General features: G+C 42.5%; 1 protein-coding gene across 3 annotated transcripts in view; it reads right to left on the bottom strand.

The window, feature by feature from the left end:
• AKAP10 (A-kinase anchoring protein 10) overlaps nucleotides 1–16,069 on the bottom strand; it is a 101,891-nt gene that overhangs the window by 69,734 nt on the left and 16,088 nt on the right. For all 3 annotated transcript variants that reach the window (XR_011168641.1, XM_069089618.1, XM_069089617.1), the window contains 3 exons: nucleotides 8,639–8,821; nucleotides 6,706–7,260; nucleotides 1,826–1,924 (listed from right to left, as the gene is read on the bottom strand). Coding sequence is in view for 2 of the 3 variants with exons in the window: in XM_069089618.1 (XP_068945719.1) it covers nucleotides 1,826–1,924; nucleotides 6,706–7,260; nucleotides 8,639–8,821 (837 nt within the window). In the remaining variant the exon portion in view is untranslated. The remainder of the gene's footprint in view (nucleotides 1–1,825; nucleotides 1,925–6,705; nucleotides 7,261–8,638; nucleotides 8,822–16,069) is intronic.

Here is a 16,069-nt window from a genome sequence, read left to right on the forward strand (position 1 = left end):
GCCCAAGCTACATGTGAGCACAGTGCCTGGCACACAGGGGGCACTTAATAAATGTTTACTGATTGAATTCATTTAGTCATCTCAAGTGACAATGTAAAACTGAGGCATAAAATTAGACAGTTTCCTTTGCAATGAGGCTTTTTCCAACACCACACACTGTACACACTACTCTGTCTATATAACCCAACGCCTGTCAGGATAATTAGTAAATCCTGATCTCCTCGAATGATGATGTCTGCAGGGGCTGGTGGGGCTCAGACCACTGCTCTCTGAGACGCCTCCAGTGACCGAGGCTGCTGTCTGAGGCAGGAGGAGCAACCCTTGCCTCGGCCTGTACAGTCCAAGCTCACCAAGAAGAGAGGCATCAATTACAAAAGCTCCTATTTTTAGCAGCTGGGCTGAATATAAATAATCTCTCTACTCAGATCCCATCCTGACTTGAAGAAAGGGAGCAGAAGGGAGAAGGAGAAAACCTTGGCTACCAAGTCCTTAGAGGAAGAAGAAAGGTCAAAATAACCAAAAATAAAGTTTTTAAAATGAGGAGTATTCCATGAAGGAAACACAAGACCTGATATAGTGTTCAATGCTTGAGTTGATGGATGCACATTCTAAGTCTAAAATAAAGTATTTTTATGAACACGTTTATAAAGAGGAAAGTTCATCATACAGTACCTATTAGGGCAATGTATTTACTCCCAGGGTGATCACTTAGGGGGGCACCTTTCACTGGCTTGGGCATTCTTTTATATATTCTGCACAGGTAAAATCTGGTCAAAATGGAGATGGAGGAGAGCCTTGAGGATCTGTGTGAATGAGGAGAAGAGGAAGTGCTAGGTGCTCAGCCTCAGAGATGTGGGAGAGGCAGCTTTGGAGGGAGTGGATGGGAGGGAGGGCCTTAGTTCTTCCCTTTAAAGCCTCTGCTGGTAGCATCCTTCTGTCTCTCCAAGTTACTCCCCTTCTGTGTGAAACCTGCAGCAGAACAAGATTCCTGACCGACCACACCTGGAGTACCTCTTGAGAGCACCTTACTTCCTCCCTCCTGATTGCTGGGGCCCTCCCCTGTTCTCATGAGAAACATCCAGCTCGCACATCATCAACAAACATCATCCCCCACCACCTCGGGCCAGGGACCAGGAGGCTCAAGGGACTTTAGAGCTACTAGCAGTAATAGGGCACATGCCAGAGTAGGCAGGCTTCTTCAAAGTAACTTGGAAACCTCTGTTTCATTTGTAGTATTTCTATGGGACAAGGTCTTTTGCGTACTAAAAAACTGACTTCAGATAGAAATAAACCTTTAAAGCACAACTCCTCCCTAAAGCTGAAGACTGCCATTGGATGGAAGGCCATCTTCCTGATGCTGGTGGTGTGAATATCTCAGACCATCACCTAGTCCTGTGGAAGACTGGCTGTCCCTCCAGCCCACTCAAACCCTCAGGACACCTTGAGCAAGTAATTCAGGGTCGCATCGTGCCTCTGTCCCTGTGACTTGCAAGGAGAAATGTGCCAATAACTTATGTATCTTGACTACAAGTTCAAAGGTCTTTCCACTATGCTGTGCACAGCTTTTAGAGATTTACTTTTCAAATAACAATACTTGTTTGCACCACAGCTCAGAATGTGTGGAGGGGGAATGGAAAGACGTCTTTTTGATGCATAAGAAAACTGGGTCCAATACAGGTATTTCAAATACGATACACTAACATGCCAAAGAACATTCTGAACAGACCAAGCAGGAACTATGTAGCCTGAATTCTTTAGTGATTCTTTGGAATCTTGATAGTAAGAATCAGTACTCTGTAGATTGGGAACACTGGAATGGGCTTACCTACTATGTCATTTCTCATTGCCTCTGTTATAGGTATTGGCTTAGCAGCATCTGGAGATATATATTTGGTAAAAGTATTCACTGCATCGCGTTCTATACCTGAGGAGAAAAACAAGACGGCGGCTTTAGGAAGCCTTGCACTGCTTGCTGCCCTTCTGCACAATCCTTACTCCTGCACTGCTCTTTCTGGAGGGTGATGGATCATTACTCTTCCCAGATTCGAGGTGACAGATGGTCTGTCTTTCTGATTCATGTAAGTCTTGTCTACTCAGTTTTCAACACATCCCTTGACACTTGTCTTAGTGCCTAGCAGAGTGTGCCACACAGTGCTCAGGCTCCCAAGGGCTGCATCCTGTCATCTGGGGCCTCCTCCTATGCACCAGCACGTTCCCCTGCTAAGTGAGCTCTGAAGGACATGCCAGTCTGCCACCAGTGCTGGGGAAAGCTGCAGCTAGATGAGGGTTCTACTGAACACTCTCAAAGCAACCAAGAACTTGTGCCCAGGAACAAAAGTCAGAGAGACAATTCTCATTCACACAAATATTTCCTGGGATCCTCCTCTGGGACAAAGCGTTGTGGGCAAAGTGTAAGCACATGACCAATGACCTCCCAAAGAGATCCTGAAGGGGACCTATGGAAAACATTCTGAGTAGCTTCTGACACAGGACATCAAAGGAAGCACCAGCCAAAGGCTAACAATAGAGAAAAGTCTATTCAACATAATAATAGGAGCCAGTGGGGCTCATCATAACTGTACTAGAGGTTAACAACAGACAGCCCCTGCCTCTTTGGGGGTGGAGGCCGCCAAGGGCTGAGTAGAGCTGGGGTTATAAGCAGCACAGTTTGGTAACATAGATCCAAAAAAGTGCAATTTCTCATCTGTTCTATTTGGTGACTTAAGAATTAAATAAAGTGAAGCAGATGCTTTTTCACTATTACAAACAAAAAACTCAAGCCAAAAAATACTTTGGTGCAGCTTCTTTAAAAAAAAAAAAAGGAACATGAGAGAAAATGCTTCAACATCATTTTTTTTTTTACTTTAACTAAAAAGCTGCCTTTTGGGAAGCTGCTAGAAAGGGAAGTTCACTGCAAGCATCTAAGCACATTAAGATCAAGTGGGTCGGGTTCCTGTATCGTAACTCTCAGCTCCTCTTCCTTCCTCTTTAAGTGCAAAAAACTGTAAGATCCCGTGAAACTGCTCAAAAAACGTTAGTTAGTTACTTAGTGTTTAGTTCAAAATAAACTTATTTCCACTAAAATGGACACCAAACAACCAAGTACATTAACCCGAAGCATTGCTTGGTTCTCCAAACTTTTCATCATACTTTATATATTCCAATATATACACCTGATTTAAAACTCCTTAAATCTCAAGAAACAGTGTCATGTAACTAAGCTACAACATTTCATTATAGAGGGATATGTTTTAGATTGTTTCAAAGAAGTTCTAAGCACTCAATCCTCATTAGAATATCAAAAGCAAAAACAAAATGGAAAGGCTGGGCTTTGAGGCAGGACAGCATAGTGGCTACAGCTGGCCTCACAGAAAGAAGAACTAGGTTCAAGTTCTACTTATACATCCTGGTTGTGTGACTCTGGGCAAGTCATTTTCCCTTTTTAGTCAGTGCCCTAGGTCAAACTCACTGCCCTCAAGCTGCAAGCTTCTCAGGCAAATCCAGATGAAAATGTAAGTGGGAAATGTAAAAAAACAAAAACAGAGCATAGATAATGTTCATTTGTGGTTTTCTAAGTCAATATGTAGCCTTCAGGGTCCCTTCCTATTTGAGTCTGACACCACTGTCCCAGGCAACTAAGGCAGAATCTCCAAGCTGCCAAGAAGGCGTTGACCTGTCTTAGTGGAAGGTATTTCCTTATCTGGGAGTTTTCCATTATCAGTGAACTCAGGTCCAGTCCACATCTCTGACATGTTATAGCCAACATCTTCTCTTATTTGAAGTTTGCAATATCTTTATTCTATAATAAATCACTTAAAAATTTCTTTTTAACACCTATAGTTGAGGAAAAGGTCCTTAAACATGAACCTGGCTTCCCCAATAAGCAAAATTCTGATGTATTAACATACATATGAGGAATTTTTTAAAGGTGCAAACCAAGAGGCATGTAGATGTATCTGTGTGGGGGAGGTGGGGGTTCAGGAGAGAGAAACATAGTCAGAGAAAGCTGGGTTCAGCCTAAGAAGAGTGGTGGTGGGCAGGCAGTACCCTAGTCAAAAAAACTGAATTTTCAAGTGCTGCTGTAAGACTTACCAGCTATGTAACACTGAGCAAATCACTTGAGCCTCAATTTTCTTATATGTAAAATGGGGACAATTATATTTGTACTATTTGATTCCCAGGGTTGTTGTGAGGAAAGTTGGCTGGACACTATATAAATGTGAGCTGTTGTTATTTATTCCAGTCATTTCTAACTACTCTAATATACTGATATCTTCCTTGGAGAGACAATGAGTACATCTACCAGTTCTTATTTCTATTAGCCCTTGATTATCTTCTTTCTCAGTGAAAAAGAAGTCTGAGAGTATCTTATGCTTTCCTCTGTACTGGGAAGAAATGCAATCATTTCTATTCCTACCTACAGCTGATCAGTCAGAGATAAAATTATACTGATGACGGTGCTATAGTGGCTTTTGTTGTTCAGTGGTTTCAGTCATTTCTGACTCTTTGTGATCCCACTCAGGGTTTTCTTGGCAAACATACTGGAGGGGTTTGCCATCGATTTCTCCAACTCATTTTATAGATGAGGAACTGAGGCAAACAAGGTAAAGTGATGTGCCCAGGGTCACACAGACAAGTGAGTGTCTGAGGCTGGATCTGAACTTGGGTCCTCCCAACTCTAGGTCCAGCATTCTAGCCGCCATGCCGCCTAGCTGCTCCAACTGGGCGCCTTAAGGTTTTAAAAACACTTAATTAACCAATATTGCAGGGCAACCTCATAACCTTGCAAGGGAGAGCCTCGCAGGATCATTAGATCCAGCTTATAAATGAAGAAATTGGGGCTCAAGAGTTACCTGCTTTTCCCCAGGTCAAACCACGCCCAGGCCTCTCCTGACTCCTGGCTTTTTATAACTACACTCCACTCTCCTGCCTCAGAGGCTATCTGCTCTGTCTGAGCTACATTAAAAATTATCATTCAAAGTATATTAACTTTTGGCAATTCTTCATCCGTTCTGCTATTTCCACAAAATGAGATTCCAGCTGAAAATAAAAAAAGAGAAGCTTTGAGTTGGTCACTAATGCACCGGGAGTTACCGATTCTTTTTGGAAGAAAGTTGTGGAAAAGCCATTGCAGAGCTATGAGCTCTCGCAGTTGGACCTCTCCTAGAACTCTCCTTTCCCAACAGCCATTTTTATAGTTAACTAATGCAGCAGCTAAACAGACCCTCCTGACCCCTGAATACTCCCTCAGGTGATGTTTAGAATTACAGAGACACAAGAGAAGAACTGGTGCCCCATGAGGGGCATCAAAACAAATGGAACAAGGAAATATTCCTCTAGTTGGGTCCAAAGAAACTTCCTCCACAACAGAACCCCAGCAATTAGGAGGGAGGAATTATGGGTGAAACAGTTTTCCCTTGTGTTCCAGTGAGACATTAATGGCTGATACAAAAGGATTTTATGGGGCAGACTGACAGGTTTTACAGAACAGACATTCAGGGAGCATTAATGAACATTTCTATGCTACTTAATGTTTCAGGCTTACCAATGAAAAGTCTATTGGAGTAACTGCCATAAGCAAACAGATATTAAAATAAAATCTCCCCAAAGTTCTTAGGAACACAGAATTTTAGATATGGAAGAGATCCTAGGAATCATTTTGTGTCACACTTTCACTTTACCAAGGAATGGAAAGTCAATGACTCATCCAAGGGCACACAACTAGGACCAGAAATCACGAGCAGCCTGGGCTCAGGAAGGGCGAGGTTCCAGTCTCACCTCAGATATCTCCCCTGTGACTCTGGCCAAGTCATTTAACTTCTCAGTTTTCTCATCTGTGGACCTGACTGCTGTTCCCACGCTAAACTGAGGATCCCATGACTCCTAGGGCTATATTCTCACTCACTATCACACAGCATTCTTAACCTAATCCATCTGTTCATTCATTTATGTTTTTTTAAAGAAAAAAACGCCAACCCAAAAAAGCCATGTCTTTTTCTGATTTAAAATCTTAAGTGGCGCTGCTTTTAACCACTCAATAAAACTCAAAACTGCTGTTGCCATATTCCATTAAACCACCAAAGTACACAAGACTTCTTAAAAAGATTAATTAGATCCATCAAGTGCCGTGAAGATAATCATTGAGTCATATTCACTTACCTTACCCCACCCTCAATCCTGAAAAGGGGTAAGATAATTGCTGGAAAAGGGGAGGCAGATGAGGTGAAGCCAGAGGTCCCTGGCTCAAGTCCCCAGTACTGCCACTTAACCAGCTGTATGACCCTGGTCAAGTCATAATTGCTTTGAGCCTCAGTTTCCTCCTCCACACAATAGGGAGAATCACCTGCATTGTCTCCCTCACAAAGCTGTTGTGAAGATTAAATAAGATCATGTAGATCAAGTGCTTTAGAGCAAAGCCATAAATACATATTATTCAACTATCATTTTTTAATTACTGAAGTCAAGAAAAGAAGGACACTTCTTTATGTGCAGGCTTCCACTCTGCTGCTCTGCTGCTCAGGGGATACAAACCACTCTGAAGACTATCTTGCTCTGCCCCATACCCTTCAGAAAGGAAGGAAGCAGTAAGAGGCCCGGTCTGGGATGAGGAAGAGAATCATCCCAGTCCTCCTCTCCTCAAGCCTGAATTCTGATTTGGGTTAAAAAGAAAGCCAATAAAAGAAGACCAACACATTACCTACTTACTTCTCATTAGTTTTCCTGATAATTCCTTTAGTGTGGAAGAAGGACTACTTCTATTTGATACTGTAAGTCTGGAAGAGTCTTGGTGTTCCACAGAAACTGGAGGCCCTTCCTTGGACATTTCAAGACGGAGAGAATGGGCATCATCTCTATCCTGGGAAGGCAGCGAGTGATTGGGAGCATTGCTAGTTCTATTATTAACCTCTGTTCCTTTTGACTTGGTCATGAACAGCTGGACTGTGCTAGAACTCTCCATCCTCTGGTCAAGAAACTCAGACGGTAAAGAGACTGTGTTTTCATGCCTTTTAGATGAAGGAGAGAGAGGCTCGGCCAGTGAGCTCTGTTTAACTGTATTCAGACTGTGTGCTCTTATTCGGGACCAGGTTGTGGAACGAAAACTTTCAGCCTCTAACCAGAATTTAACCAAATGTTCCATTCTCCGAAGTTCCATAAACTGAATAAAATAAGGAAGCGCAATACTGTCCTGTAGGACTTGTTCAAGGGTCTTCGAAAGACTTGATTTGGTCTCTTGAGTCTGATAGTCCAAACAAGATCTGCCTAAAAGACAAAGAGTAGCAACGGAATTAGGAAAAAACTGGATAATTTAAGATTCAGAGATCAGGCACTTTTTAACAACAGAAGTACCCACTACCTGCAGTAAAACTTACACTCAACTCAAACAGCTAGATAAAAACACATGGGTTAATTTGCTGTAAAATAAAGATGGAAACATCATAGAAAACAGTTTTTTAGTCATCAGAGTAGGGAAAGAAAAGAACAAATGTTCTGGGAGTGCATTCAACACTCTTATCTGAGTGGCTCCTTGTTAGATGGCTAATCCTCATTACTCTTCTACTGCAAAGTAAGCTCACATGATACAGAATCGAGAGAAAAAGCCTCAAGATTAGCTAAACAGACTCTGTCTAATTTCCAATACAGTCAGTTCTCAAACACTGATAGTGTGTTGGCCTTTCCATGTCCCTAGGGATCAAAGGGAACTCTCACTTTCAAATTTTCTGCTCCCTTCACCCCTCTGTGGCCATCATTACTCCTTAGGTGTATATGTACTGTCAGCAAAGTGTGAGGAGAGGATGTGGAGTAACTGAAGAACCCTCCAGGTCCTCAAACAAAAAAATGAAGACAGAAAGAATATAACAATGTGATGAGAGGTGAACTTCAGAAGTGCCAGATGGAGCCACACAGAAATGAGGCTTCACAAAGGCATTCTACAAGGCGACCCTGGAGTGATGAACCAACTGTTTAGCAAAGGTCCAGAAGATGAAAGAACAAAACAGAGCCCTTCCCACCCTCTATAAAGGGCAGACAAGTGCAGGCCTACTAGGACACACCAGAGCACACCTGTCAGATGAGTTCTGTGTGTCAGAGGTTTTGGCTTAATTGTTTTCTTTGACACAAGGAAGGATTCAATAGGAGAAGAAGTGGGAGAGTGGGAAATAACTATGACTGGAATACAAAAGACTTCAATAAGACATTTTAAAACACACAAACCTGTCCTCCATTAGCATTAGGGACATTTCTTGTCTCCTAAATGTGTTACCAGCAGACACTTCTTTCTAATACGCTCTCAAAAACTGACAAACCAAGCTGCTAGAGAATTCTATCTTGCTAGGCCTCACCTGACTGGGCTGCAGCAAAGAAACAGAGGTGAGTCTTGTGATTCATCTTTTTTTAAAAACAGATGGTCACAAACATTTGCCTGCTAATTAGGTTACCTGCAAGACTAGAAAAGCTGCATTTTTTATTTAACTCAGGTGGACATCCTGTTAACACCATCTCTGATACAGAATCAGCACACTATCTTAACCATCACATTTTCAGATGCTACCCTGGCACAGGTTTCCAATTATTTTTCTAAGTGCCCTGAAGTATCATAGCACTCTAGGAAAATCCAGCATCAACAATGGAATTCACTTACCTAGGTCACCAAAATGAGCTGCTTCCATGTGGCTGGGCTGTTTCTTAAGAGTAGCTGTCCTGCTACTGGAAAAAGAGTCCATATTGGCAGAAATGGCATTGATTGCCACATGGCTTGGTCCAGCAGCCTCCAGTAAGGCATGATTTCTAGGGCTCTTCTGTGGGGAATGTACTGGTACTGCAGCTGTAATATAAAAAAAAGTTATCAGAAAACCCTCGATTTGGACATCCAGAAACCTAACACCTATCCTAAGAGAGTATAGCCATTTTGCTAATTAAAAAATAAGTATACAACTCTTTCTTATCAGGTAAAATTACATTTAAATTTGGAATAATATTTTAACCGCTGATTTTTAAAGTTGTCATACATCCTAAGAATGAAAGGCAACACACAGAGCTGACTCTGGAGCCAGGAAGAATCTGACCCATTATGGCTGTGTGACCCTGGGCAACTGATTTAATCTCTCTGAACTATAGGCAGCTCTCTCAGTTTCTATCCAGGAGGTCTCAAAGTATAGTCTAGGGACCCTAGTAGACTCTTCCAGAGAGCTTCAAGGTCAAAATTATTTTCATAGTAATACTAACATGTTTCAGTTTCAAATGTGATAAATATTGATAGTTATAACTCACATAAACAAAAGCTCTTTAAAGGGTCCCAGGACCAATACCAAGTCTGTTCCTGTCTCTCATTCCCATGTACTAAGAATATCAGTTGTAATACTACTTTGACCTAAGTACAAAATGTAACAGGCCACTGTCATGTTCCCTGTCCATAGGCCAATGAATCTAAACATGGGCTTAAACATGTACACTTGCATTCCTCTCTGCCATAGCCAATAAGCATATCCCCAAAGGCTGGCAGGTTGAACTTTTGTGCTGTTTACATTGATGGTGAAGAAAATTCCCAGACTTCCGTGTGGCTCAGGCTTCCACCAACTCCAATTCATGTAAAAGGTGACTCTGAACAAACTTTGGAGCTATAGAACCCACGTATATAGAGAAGCTAACCTCCCGCTGAAGACAGCCCAGCAGGCCAGCAGGAAGGGGCCAGTGCAGTGCTCTGGGAGCCAAGCCCAGTCCTGCACAAGCTGAGGTTTTAGCCTCAGGGCGGGCTGACAGGCCATCCAACTAGCCAGCTGCCCTGCCCTGCCCCACCCTCCCCAGGGACTTCAGATCACCAGCAGCTGTGGCAGTTTCCAGAATTATCAACACATAGATGCTAAGGACAAAGTGAGAGGTCAGTGCAGTGTGGACTTTGGGACCAGTAGCTGGGAGGGCATCAGCTTTTGCCCCCCTGGGCAAGAAGCTGCTGAGACACCGCCCATGGCGCCACCTTGCAGCTTCAGCTCCTGGCCTGCAGAGTGTAGGGGGACAAAGCGACCAGTCTGAGGGGTAACTGTTCATGCTTTAACCTGCTTCGATCTGGACTGCAATCTAGGGTGGAGGTGCTGGGGCATAAGACCAGCTTGTCAGAATGTGCAGAGGCTCAGAGAGGACAGCCAACTGATATCTTCGACAGCTGAGAAAACCCCAATGATTGGGATGAAGCTCCCCGGTCTGGTAGCAGAGTCCTACTGTGGCAAAAAGCTCAAAAGTCAAGTAATTGAGTGGCAACATGAGCAGGCAAAGGAAGCAAACCAAGCAGAGCAATCCAACATTACACTCCTATGTTGGGGACAAAAAGGATCAAAGCATAGAACAGGAGGAAGACAGTGAAGTCAGAACTCCTGCACCAAAAGCTTCCAAGAAAAATAAGAACTGGTTACAGGCCATAGAGGACCTTGAAGGATTTTGAAAACCAAAAAAGAGAAGTGGAAGAAAAATTGGGAAGAGAACTGAGAATAATGCAAGAAAATTATGAAAAGAGAGTTAACAACCTGACTGAAGAAAATAACCTTAAAAAACAGACTAACTCAAATGGCAAAAGAGGCTCAAAAAGCCAATGAGGAGAAGAATGCCTTAAAAAGCCGAATTTGCCAGATGGGAAAAAGAATCTCAAAAGCTCACTGAAGAGAATCATTCCTTCAGAATTAGATTAGAGCAAATGGAAGCTAGTGACTTTATGAATAATCAAGACACTATTAAACAGATCCAAACAGATGAAAAAATAGAAGGCTTTGTGAAATATCTCATTGGAAAAACCACTGACCTGGAAAACAGATCCAGGAGAGATAATGTAAAAAATATTGGACTACCTGAAAGCCATGATCAAAAAAAGAACCTAGAAATCATCCTTCAAGAAATTCTCAAGGAAAATTGCCCTGGTGTTTTAGAATCAGAGGGCAAAATAGAGGTTGAAAGAATCCACCAATCACCTCTTGAAAAAGATCCCAAAAAGAACACTCCTAGGAATATTGTAGCCAGGTTCTGGAATTCCGAGATCAAGGAGAAAATATTACAAGCAGCCAGGAAGAAACAATTTGAATATTGTAGAAACACAATCGGGACAACACAGGATCTGGCAGCTTCTATACTGAGGGACTGAAGGGCTTGGAACATGATATTCCGGAGGTCAAAGGAGCTGGAATTAAAACCAAGAATCACCTACCCAGCAAAACTGAGTATCATGTTTCAGGGGAAAATATGGTCATTCAGTGGAATACAGGACTTTCAAGCATTCTGGATGAAAAAACCAGAGTTGAATAGAAAATTTGACATTGAGATACAAGAAGCAAGAGAAGCATGAGAAGGTAGACAGGGAAAAGAAATCATAAGGAACTTATCAAAGTTGAGCTATCTACATTCCTACATGGAAAAACGATAATTGTAACTTATGAAACTTTTCTCAGCATGAGAATAGTTGAGGGGAATAGAAATGTATATATGTATACACACATACACATACATATATATGTACATATGTCTATATGGGAGGGTATATGGGCATATGAATACATATGTGAATGCGTGTATATATGTGTACTGGTATACATAGATAGAGGGCACAGGACCAATTTAATAGGAAGGGATGATACTTAAAAGGTAAAATTATGAGGTGAGAGAGGAATATAATGAGAGGAGATGGGGAGAGTCAGAATGGGGCAAACTATCTCATATAGAAGAGGCAAGGGAAAATGGTTACAATGGAGGGGAAGAACAGGAAGACAAAAGGGAATGGATCAACCTTGTTCTCACTGAATTTGGCTTAGGGAGGGAATGATACACACACTAAATAGGGTATCCCACCCTACAGAAGAGTAAGGGGGAAGGGGATGACGGGGGGATAATGGAAGGGAGGGCAGGCTGGGGGGGAGGGAAGTTGGAAGCACCCACTTTTGAAAAGGGACAGGATCAAAGTAGAGAATAAAACAAGTGGGAGGTGGAATAGGAGGGAGGGAAATATAGTCAGTCTTTTACAATATATCCACTATGGAAATGTTTTGCATAGTTACATATGTACAACCTATATTGAATTGCTTATCTTCCCAGTAAGGGTGGGTGACAAGAGAGGAAGGGAATGAATCTGGTATTCAAGGTTTTAAAATCAAATGTTTAAATATATGTTACTATTATCAATATTATTTTACATGTAACTGGGAAATAAGATATAAAGGCATCAGGGCATAGAGATCTACTGTACTCTACTGGAATGGCAGAGGGGGTATAAGAGAAGATAGGGGAGAGAACAGACTGGAGGAGGGGATATCCAGTGGGATCGCTATTTTGGGGTGGTGGGTAGGGGAAAAACGGGGAGAAAATTTGTAACTCAAAATGTGGCGGAAATGAATGATGTAAACTATAAGTTTATAAAGTATTTGCTCAAAATAAATAAATGAAAAAGAAAGTTCCCAAGGGTAACTAAGTTCAGTCATTTTTCGGTCATGTACAACACTTGGTGACCCCTTTTGGAATTTTCTTGGCAAAGATACTGGAATGCTTTACTATTTCCTTCTCCAGCTCATTTTACAAATGAGGAAACTGAAGCAAACTGGGTTAAGTGACTTTTCCAAGGTCACACAGCTAGTAAGGGTCTAAGGTCAGAATTGAATTCACAAAAGTAAGTCTTCCTCATTCTCTTAAGGCCTGGCACATCATCACTGTGCCACCTTGTTGCTCCAGTAACTAATCTGCTAGTCCACAAACTGCTAGCCAAGAATAAGAGAAACTTATCAGTTAGGGGACAGCCAAAAATTGGGGCTAAATCATACAGGGTATGCCCAGATTTTCTGTGCATTCACCAAGGTAATTTTCAAGGTGCCAACTTCACTAAATTCACTTTCCTCCATGAAGCTAAAGCAAATGAGAACTAAGAAATCTTTAAGATCCTTAAAATCCTTTAAGATTCACTGATGTCTATGCAAAAGAACAGGCAAAGAAGAATGAACACACTTCTGAATCAGGGAGAATGAGAAAGTTTTCTATTTAGATGCAGGACAGGTGATAATGAGTATTAAAAATAGTTCTTAAGCCTTTTCTCTGTTCCTCTCCCCAATTTCTAAGTGCACTCCAGCCCACTCTGGCCTTCATGGCCTGTCCTCTCCTGCTCTAGTTCTCCAGTCCTGGATGGTTCCTGGGACACCCAAACACTCACTTCTCTCTTGTTCCCTCAGCAATCTTTTCCTTGGGGAATGTTTCCATTCTTGTGACTTCAACCAGCACCTTGAGAATGATGACTCTCCAATCTATATTTTTGGTGCCATCCCTTGGTACCATCCCAAGCCATTCCCCAACTTGGAGGACCTTGCCTTGCTGTTGATGTTCATCCTTTGTAGTTGAAGAAGACCAATGATATCACTATGCTGGAGTCAGGGTCCAGTGGTATTCAACTGTGGCTGATCAGTCCAATATGACTCTACCCCAGACTGGACACAAACAGTTCATCTGAACATTTGAACATCTGAACAGTCTCTAGGTCTGTGTATCTCTCATTTCCGTTGCGCCACTGTGATTCTGCTTTACTTATAGGAAATGTGCTTGAAGGGCCTGTGCCAGCACTCCTATGTCTCACAACTGATACTAAAGTTCCTCAGAGAGACCTAGAGTGTCCTTGTACTGTGTCTTCTGACCTCCACATTAGAGCTTGCCTTGTGTGAATTCTTGGTAAAATAATCTTTTAGGCAAATGTACATTTGGAAAAACATGGTCAGTCCATCTGAGTTGTGCTCTCTGAAGCAGAGTTTCAATGCCTGGCAGCTCAGTTCAGCTTTAGAAAGGACCTAAGTTTCCCATACTCGCCAGGTGATCTTCAGAATTTTCCTAAGACAATTCAAGAGGAAGGGCTTCAATTTTCTGCCATGGCGTTGATGTACTTACTGCCTAGGTTTCACAGACATGTGAGGTCAGCACAATGGCTCTGTAGCCCTTCAGTTTGGTAGCAGCCCTAATCTCTCTTTATTCTCACACTTTCCTTCAGAGACTCCCAAACACCAAGCTAGCTCTGGCAATGAGTACATCTCATTTATGTGGACATCCCTGGAAAGTACACTGCCAAGGCAAGTGAACTTGTCCACAGCATTCAAAAAGTTTCCATTTACTGTGACCATTGTTCAGTGTATGGATGGTGTGAGGGTGTGGTGCTAGCTGGTGAAGAACCAAAACTGGCACAAATGGCAGAGAAGAGATCCCTATTCTGCTGCACCTCAGCTGCATGGCACACACAATGGTCTGCAGAGGAGGTTGTCTTGCCTCCTACTTTACCGAGAAAACAGAGGCTATCTGTTGTGTAGTTCCTAGATTTGGGTTATAATTTTCTGTGGTTTCCTAAGAAAATCATCATGCCATCTGCAAAAAGGAATACTTTTGTCGCCTTTGCCAATTCTTATGCCTTCATTTCCCTTGCCTAGCATTTCTACGACTAAGTCAACTTAGTTGGAGTTTTTTTGGGAACTTGGGGAGGTGAGAATCTTTGCTTTACCTGTGTTTGTTAGGAAAGATCTAGCACTTCTTCAGTGCAAATAATGCTAATTTTAGTTATCAATCAATAAGCATTTATTACCTACCATGTGCCAGGCACTCAGCTTGACCCTGGGAATACAGATACAAAAAAAATTAAACAATCCTTACTCTCAGGGAGCTTACATCCCATCAAGGGAGTGTTATAGGAATGTAAATTTTTAAGATCTTCCCTGCCCCTAGGCCCTTTGATAACCTTAAGTGCACCTGGAGCCTGTGGTGGAAGTGTTGTTTTTCAGGAGATACTTTGTGACTGGGCAGAGGGTTACATTCTCTGAGCCAGGAGAAGACTATATAATTCCTGATGTGAGGCATTGTTCTGGGGCTCACTTTGAGAAGTGTTGTGTGATTTGACCAGATGAGACTCTGGGCAGCCGTTGGGAGCACCCCACCCCGCTTTGAAAAACCCAGATGTTGATGCTTCCCTCTCTGGTGACTGACTAGGTACGGATGTAATGGTTGGACAGCTGGAGGCCTGTCTGCTTGAAATGTTTGTCTTGTAATTTCTGCTTGTAAACTCTGTATACTCTGAAGTTCGGGGTGTTGACTTTTCCCCCTGAACTAGGTAAATAAAGGTTGATTGATTAAAGCAAGATTGTTAACCCACTTTGAGTTGCTTTCCTTTAGAAAAGCAGATCTAAGAACCTGTGTTGGCAGGTACCCTGGGGATGTTGGGGTGCTTGCTGCTACAAGGAGATAACAAGTACATGTATAGGTGTGGAAAAAATATACAGGGTAATTGAATATAAGGTAGTTGGGGAAAAGGGGAGAATATAAACTGCTGTGGGAAGGGAAGAGTAAGTGCAGTGCAGACATTAGAGAGGGCCAGTGTGAGAGCACAGAGGGGGGGGCGATGGGAGTGTGTGAAGAACAGGGGTCAAACTCGCCCTCTTCAGACTCCTTTGCTGGCTCTTCACCCACATCACAGGCTCCATCCGCGTTCCTCTTCTCTTTTCAATTGCACTTGGCATGATCAGCTCCCTACAGTTCCATCATCATCTCTATAAAGATGATTCCCATGTATATGTACATGTTTGCACACATGCATGTATATATCCAGGCTCAGTCTTCAAGCTAGTCCCTTGTCACCAACTACCCATCATTTCTCATCCTAAACCTTCTCCCCCTCTTCCTGCTGTGAAAAGCATCCCCCACCCAATCCAGCATCTCCGGACTGTAGTTTCTTGTTACTGGTCTCTGATGATCCTGGACAAGTCAGGCTGACAACTCGGTGCAACTCTACCCCACTTAAATCCAAATAGTCTCTGAGCACAATGGACAAACAACGACTACAATTCTGGCATTATCCTCCTTGGACTCCTCATTCTCCTTCACCTCCGTGATCTAGTCAGTTATCTACTCTTACCTTTCTGCACTCACCTCATATCCAACTCTCTTCTCTCTACTCACACTGACCCAGACAGTTCCTCTCCTCCTTTAAGATGCAGTTCAAGAAATGTTATTCCCCCATTAGAATATAAGTTCATCGTGAATGTACATGGCTTCATTCTTCATACTTGTATGCCCAGTCCCTAACAGC

Source organism: Petaurus breviceps, unplaced genomic scaffold (assembly GCF_028583685.1).
Source record: "Petaurus breviceps papuanus isolate PSGF00001 unplaced genomic scaffold, PetGlider_PUasm1.0 186, whole genome shotgun sequence".
In the NCBI taxonomy this organism is placed as follows: domain Eukaryota; kingdom Metazoa; phylum Chordata; class Mammalia; order Diprotodontia; family Petauridae; genus Petaurus; species Petaurus breviceps.